We start from the raw sequence: 6,900 nt of genomic DNA on the forward strand, positions 1-6,900 counted from the left end.
GTAAAAGACAAACTCGAATAATCTAAGTTATAATAGAAGATAAACTTTATTTATATATAAATATTCATCAATCATTAAAGAGAAGATCATGCTATATTTTCTTAAAGTTTTCTTTCATTATAGTTTTTGTTTTGGATTTTAGAATTGATTCATTCAATATTATTGAGGAGTTATCATTTTGTTTTTTTTTTTTAATCTGACTCTTGTTTACATATTCCTAGCCACTCCTTACCTCCTCCTTTTTTTTAACTTCAGTCACATCTCTTTGCTGGAACTTATTTATTTATTTATTTATTTTTTGTATATTTTATTTAATAGTCCAAATTTCACTCACATGTCAATAGTTTAGATTTAAAATTTGATTAGGTATGGAAGCGGTACCTTCAAATATTTTATCTTTAGAATTTTATATTTTAAATCCTTTGAAAAAAATGAAAAGTATAAAATTATTAATTGGGGACATGGTAGGACAACAAATTATTTAATGATACCTAAGCTACCTATAAAGAAAAAAAATTATATTATTTATTTACTGTTTTAATTAAAAAAACTTAATAATTTATTAATAGAGTTGGCATACATGGATAATCATCCTGAATGAAGTGTGACACATATGGTGATGGTGGTGATATACATGATAGAAGTATCATTTAATTATAAGATTGAAATTGATGAAAATTATTGGATTTATTAATACAATCTTTTTTCTAAAGAAATGTTATAGAAGTATTTAAAAAAAACCATATAAATCATACAAAGTGAGATAATGCAAATCTATAAATATGAAAATTTTTTATTTATTCATGCAGTTCTACATATAGTTTCGATGAAAAGTTTATTGAAAATAAGCATAAACTATTATTTTTCATGATCATATTGACAAGGTTCATTGAAAATATATAAAACACTACTTTTGACGTTAATGCATTTGGATTGGGTCATTGAGCTCCAATAAGGAAAAAAATAGTGAATCATGATTTGCTTCCACCTTGACATCTTCTTTGTGACACATTTTTAATAACTGGTATTGCATGAATTTGTGAAAACTCTTCAAATTAGTTTATAAGATAATTATAATTTTATTATTTAATAATCATGTGGGGACCAATGACAAAGAAATAAGTTTTTAAGATAATAAAGCTACGTGAACAATGATTTGAGAACTACGAAGAATTCATATTAAAAATAGGATAGTTGCATTGAAGTTGTTGATAATAATATGATCATGGTTTTATAAACCTGAATGCGTTCTAATTAATCTAAGTTAACCTAAATCCAATCTTAAATAGTTATTACTCAAGTGAAGCGATATGTATCAAATTGTTTTTATTAAAATTAAAAGGTTATTAATTTATACTTTATAAGCAGCTTAACTAGGGAGCATTTTCTCCGCGAAAAAGGTTTAAAATTGTTTTGATATTTTTATTTTCATATTAAAAAGATAAATAAAATATTAATACTAAGCATCATCGTAGATTTTCAAAGAGCTAGGCAAAGGATTGCAATCTCACCCATGATCATTCGTTATTAGATATTCGATTTGGAAGAAATAAAACGTGCAGTTTGATTCGGGGAGGTTAATTTGACGCTGTTTATCCAGAAAACGATGATTCAATAATAATAATAAATTAATTATATTATTAAGTGCTGGGTTTGGTGGGTGTCGGCCACTGACCCATGCCAGTCATGGTATCCTAGCTAGAGTCTTCCAAATTCCAATCACTTTCAAGTGATAACCATGCTTTTTATTATTTGCATGAGGTTGGATGATGCAAATCCTATTTGATCACATTTTATGGAGTGTCGGGTACGACTATTTTAAAAAATAATTCTTAAAAAATATCACTGTAGAAAATAATTCTTAAAATGTAGTAATTACAAAATTATTGATAAATCTATTACATTTTTTTATCACTTTGAAAGCTATATTTTTAAGAGATATCTTTCATATTTTTCATATCAATGATATATGTTAAAAAATAAATTGAATTTACATTAAAGATGTCTGTTCAAGATACATATTTCCATATTTTCATAAAATTGAATTTATGTTAAATATGTTTTTTTAAAAGATATTTTTTATAATTTTTTTATTAGTCAAAATTGAATTTATATTAAAGAAATATTATTTCCACAATACCATAAAATCAAATTTATATTAAATGTGTTTTTTTTAAAAATACTTTCCACAATTTTTATATTAATCACCTATCGAAAAAATTAAATCTATATTAAAAGTTTCTGTTGAAAAAAACTTTTCAATATGAATTTAATTTTATAGAATCGTGGGTAGTGTCTTTTAAAAAGTCACTTTTAATATAAATTCAATTTTTCAATAGATGACTGATATAAAAATTGTTGAAGGTATCTTTTAAGAAACACTTTTAATATAAATTGAATTTTGTAAAATTGTAAAAAATGTCTCTTAAGAAGATATTTTTAATATAAATTCAATTTTTTTTATTATGCAGTTGATATGAAAATTGTGAAAATTTTCTATTTAAAATAAATTTTTAATATAAATTTGATTTTATAAAATTATATAAGATGTCTTTTGAAGAAACTCTTTTAATGTAAATTAAAATTTTTTTAACGTGTGTTATTGATATCCAAAAATGAAAGGAATCTTTTCGAAAAAGACACGTTTTAAAATGACAAAAAGTATCATAAAATTAGAAATATTTTTCAATGTAACGTGTTTTAAAAAATTAATTTTAAATTCATCGTACAGTTATAAAAAATCCCCGAATTTATGATTGATTCTCATCGGAGACCTATATTGTTTCCAGCTGACAAGTGTTCAAAGACATGTGGGCGTTCACCCGGTAAAAGTTGGATAACATGAGCTAAACGTGTGTGGTCACTGGTCTTATATGCTACCATTCGCACACCCCACATTACCTTTTTATTTAACAAGATCCCACATCGGGATGGTTGGAAGAAAAATAATCTCCTTCGTTCACGACACATCATTGTTGAATACGGACATGAATTGTGATAGCTACTATTCATAAATGTAGGTAAAAATAAATTTAAATCTATCATCTATCATAGTTTTTATCCAAGGAGAAAAATAAAAATCTTTTCTTTTGTTTTTTGAAAAAATGATTTATTTTCTTTTTAAAAAAATTACAAGCAAAAAATAATTAAAACAAAACAAAAGGAAATAGTCTCTTCACTTTCAAACATTTTTCCATTTTCTCTCTTTTTTTAATAATATTTTAACTAATAATATATTTATATAATAATATAATTATCATATATATATATATATATATCTATATATTAAAATTAATTAATTTTATTTATTGAATTTAAAATTAAAAATGTTATTTTTTAATTTAAAATTTAACTGTTGGACTAACTCCTACGAAGTAGTTGGGGAAGTGGTGTGTAAAGTAGTTGGAGTCCTTGTGTAAGATTTTCTTAAAAAGATGTGATTTTATATTTTATTGTGAAATTTTAAATTAATGAATAAAATTTTGAATTTTAAAGTTTATCTAATAAAATTAATTTTAAAATTAAAACAAAATAAAATAATTTATTTTTTAAATAATTATTTAATAAATTACTCATATATTTGTTTTTGATAAAAATCAATTTTTACATAAAATTGGTAATAGTTTTTTTTAATCAAAAGTGAAAGAAAAAAAAAGTAATAAATAAATTATTTATCTTATAAATAAAAAACAATATAAAATTAAATTAATTTTTATTTATAACTATAATTAATTGAATTAATTTAAAGATAAAATTAGAGATAAATATCAAAATATTTTTTAAATTGATATTTAACTTAATATAAAATAGTATTTTTTTTAATATCAATGTTAAACATGATTTATATTTTTATAAATATTATTGTTGATAAATATCACATTAATTATAATTATTTTTATATATTGAATTTAGTAAATAAAATTAATTAATTTTAACATATATATAATAATTATATTATTGTATAAATATATTATTAGTTAAAATATTATTAAAAAAAAAAAGAGAAAATGGAAAAAATGGATGTTTGAAATTTTTTTTTTTTCAAAAATCGCACTTTTTTAGCCTTAATTTTTTTTTTTAAAAAAAATAAAAGACAATTTTTTTTGCTATAATTTTTTTTTAAAGAAATAAATTATCTTTTGAAAATAAGATTTCAACTTATAAATTTTTTAAAAGATGTTTTAGAAATTGTCTTGAAAAGAAGATTTTTAAAAATAAAATAAATTGTCTTTTCAAGCTACCATTTTAACAGTAAATAACAATTTTCATTTTTATTTTTTTATTTGATTTTTAATTTAAAAAATTACTATAAATTTGGAATTATTTTTTAAAATTACCGTCCTCTAGTTAAAAAAAATTCATGAAAGGTCATCCAGTGGCCTGAGATTGAAGACTGAAAGTGCACATGGAATGCCCTCTCTAGAGGTAAATATTTAGAAGATGAAGGGCATTTAGATGACAAGCATTCCTTAAAGGCATCTGTTTACGTGGAACAATCTGTGTGGCATTCAGCATAATTAACACAAGCTGGGCGTGAGAGCCTGAGAGCCTGAGAGTAGTAAAGTAGAGAAGGACTTGTCGTGATGACGCCGCTAAACCACCAAGAGTTCAGAAGGCAAGGCCATATGATCATAGACATGTTAGCGGATTATTATCGAGATATTGAGAAATATCCGGTTCGAAGTCAGGTGGAGCCGGGTTATCTTCGTCAACGTATTCCGGAGGATGCCCCCGATTACCCGGAGCCCATTGAAACCATTCTGCAAGATGTGCAGAGGGACATCGTTCCTGGTTTAACCCACTGGCAGAGTCCTAATTACTTTGCTTACTTTCCCTCAAGTGGTAGCATCGCTGGGTTTCTCGGAGAAATGCTTAGCACCGGCTTTAATGTTGTTGGGTTCAACTGGATGGCCTCACCTGCTGCGACTGAACTGGAGAGCATTGTCATGGATTGGCTTGGAAGAATGCTCAGACTTCCCAAGTCTTTTCTTTTCTCAGGCAATGGTGGGGGTGTCATCCATGGAACTACTTGTGAGGCCATCTTGTGCACTCTAGTTGCTGCTAGAGATCAAATGCTGGACCGAGTCGGCAGAGACAACATATTGAGTTTGGTGGTTTATGCCTCCGATCAAACCCATTGTGCACTCCAAAAGGCAGCTCAGGTTGCCGGGATCCACCCCAACAATGTCCGAGTCCTTCAGACAACCAAGTTAGCAGCTTTTGCATTATCACCACACTCACTCAGGTCAGCAATAATCTCGGACAAAGAGGCGGGGATGATACCACTCTTTCTATGTGCCACAGTCGGAACCACTTCATCTACGGCTGTTGATCCAGTTGAGGCACTATGTGATGTAGCAAAAGACTATGGCATATGGGTCCACGTTGATGCTGCATATGCTGGAAGTGCCTGCATTTGCCCTGAGTTTCGGCATTTCATCAATGGTGTTGAAGGTGCAACTTCTTTTAGTTTAAATGCACATAAATGGTTCTTCACTAATCTGGATTGTTGCTGCCTATGGACGAAGGATCCAAGTGCCCTCGTCAAAGCTCTCTCAACCAACCCTGAGTACTTGAGGAACGGGGCTACTAATTCAAAGCGAGTGGTGGACTACAAAGACTGGCAAATTGCACTAAGCCGAAGATTTCGAGCAATGAAACTATGGCTTGTGCTCCGAAGCTACGGCGTTTCCAACCTTAGAAGTTTCATAAGAAGGCACATCGAAATGGCCAAGCATTTTGAACGGCTTATAGCCACGGACAAGAGGTTTGAGGTGGTTGTGCCTAGAAACTTCAGTACGGTCTGTTTTAGGGTTTCGCCGTCTGCAATACCTAAAAGGTTTTACCAAAACAGCAACGGTCATGCTGGACATGATCAAAATCTCGGGTACCAAAACGGCAATGGTAGTGCGAGATATGATCAAAATGTCTCATACCAGAACGGGACTGATGGTGCTAGATGTGGCCAAAATCACTCGTACCAGAGCATCAACGGTGGTGCTAGATATGATCAAAATGTCTCACACCAGAATGGCAATGGCGGTGCCAGACGTGATAAAGATCTCTCATACCAGAACGGTAATGCCAACCATGATCAAACCCTCTTACACCAGAACGGTGGTGCCAATGACAAAAAACTCCAAGACAACGAGATTGTCAATGCGCTGAACAGCAAGTTGTTAGAGTCCTTAAATGGGTCCGGTCGTGTATTCATGACTCATGCAATTGTTGGAGGAGTCTACATCATTCGGTTCGCTGTTGGTGCATCACTTACAGAAGAGAGACACATTAACATGGCATGGGAAGTTATACAACAGTATGCCGATGCCATATTGTCCACATCCTAAAGATCGATCGAAGGGCCGGGCGCCGCGTCCATTTTCTTATCCCAATAATAATATCTAGTGTATTTTCAATTTCTCCCGTTTCTCTTTCCATTCCATCCCTCTATCCTATCCCCCTTTATCATTGTGGCAAAGAGGGTTTCGCATTAATAAATTCAACTGCCTTGTTTGTTTCAACTTTCATGCATGAAATTTATTATGTGTCAGTAAGTAATTAAAAAAAAAGTTGTGATATATGATTAGACAGGATGTGAAGGGGGTGAAGCGGGTTCGGTATGCCTCCCCCATGTCATGTTTTGCTGCGTGACCATGTAATAAAATTGTTGTGATACATGATTCTCACAGCATGGAAAGCTCCCCTGTATGTCTCTATGTAATATATGATTCATACAAGATGTATGGGGGTGGGGGGCGTGGTTCACCAAAAAATTAATGTTCTTTGAAAAAAAACTTAAATTTAATTTTTTTTTTTTTTTTTTAAATATTTAGTTCTCCCTGACATCATCCTCCGCGCTGTTGCTTTCGTTTTTGGTTTGTCAAAACCACTGTCACCATC

The 6,900-nt window shown here is 29.8% G+C and overlaps 1 protein-coding gene across 1 annotated transcript; it reads left to right on the plus strand.

Moving 5' to 3' along the window:
* The first annotated feature begins 4,520 nt into the window (after positions 1-4,520).
* Positions 4,521-6,521, plus strand: LOC117923425 (tyrosine/DOPA decarboxylase 5-like). The gene has a single exon (XM_034841705.1). The coding sequence runs from the start codon at positions 4,584-4,586 to the stop codon at positions 6,345-6,347; it is 1,764 nt and encodes a 587-aa protein (XP_034697596.1). The 5' UTR covers positions 4,521-4,583; the 3' UTR covers positions 6,348-6,521.
* Positions 6,522-6,900: the final 379 nt, after the last annotated feature.

Source organism: Vitis riparia, chromosome 10 (genome assembly GCF_004353265.1).
Source record: "Vitis riparia cultivar Riparia Gloire de Montpellier isolate 1030 chromosome 10, EGFV_Vit.rip_1.0, whole genome shotgun sequence".
Taxonomy (NCBI): domain Eukaryota; kingdom Viridiplantae; phylum Streptophyta; class Magnoliopsida; order Vitales; family Vitaceae; genus Vitis; species Vitis riparia.

What these genes read in the sequence shown, in the direction of transcription:
- LOC117923425 (XM_034841705.1), top strand. Translation starts at nt 4,584, where the DNA reads ATGACGCCGCTAAACCACCAAGAGTTCAGAAGGCAAGGCCATATGATC.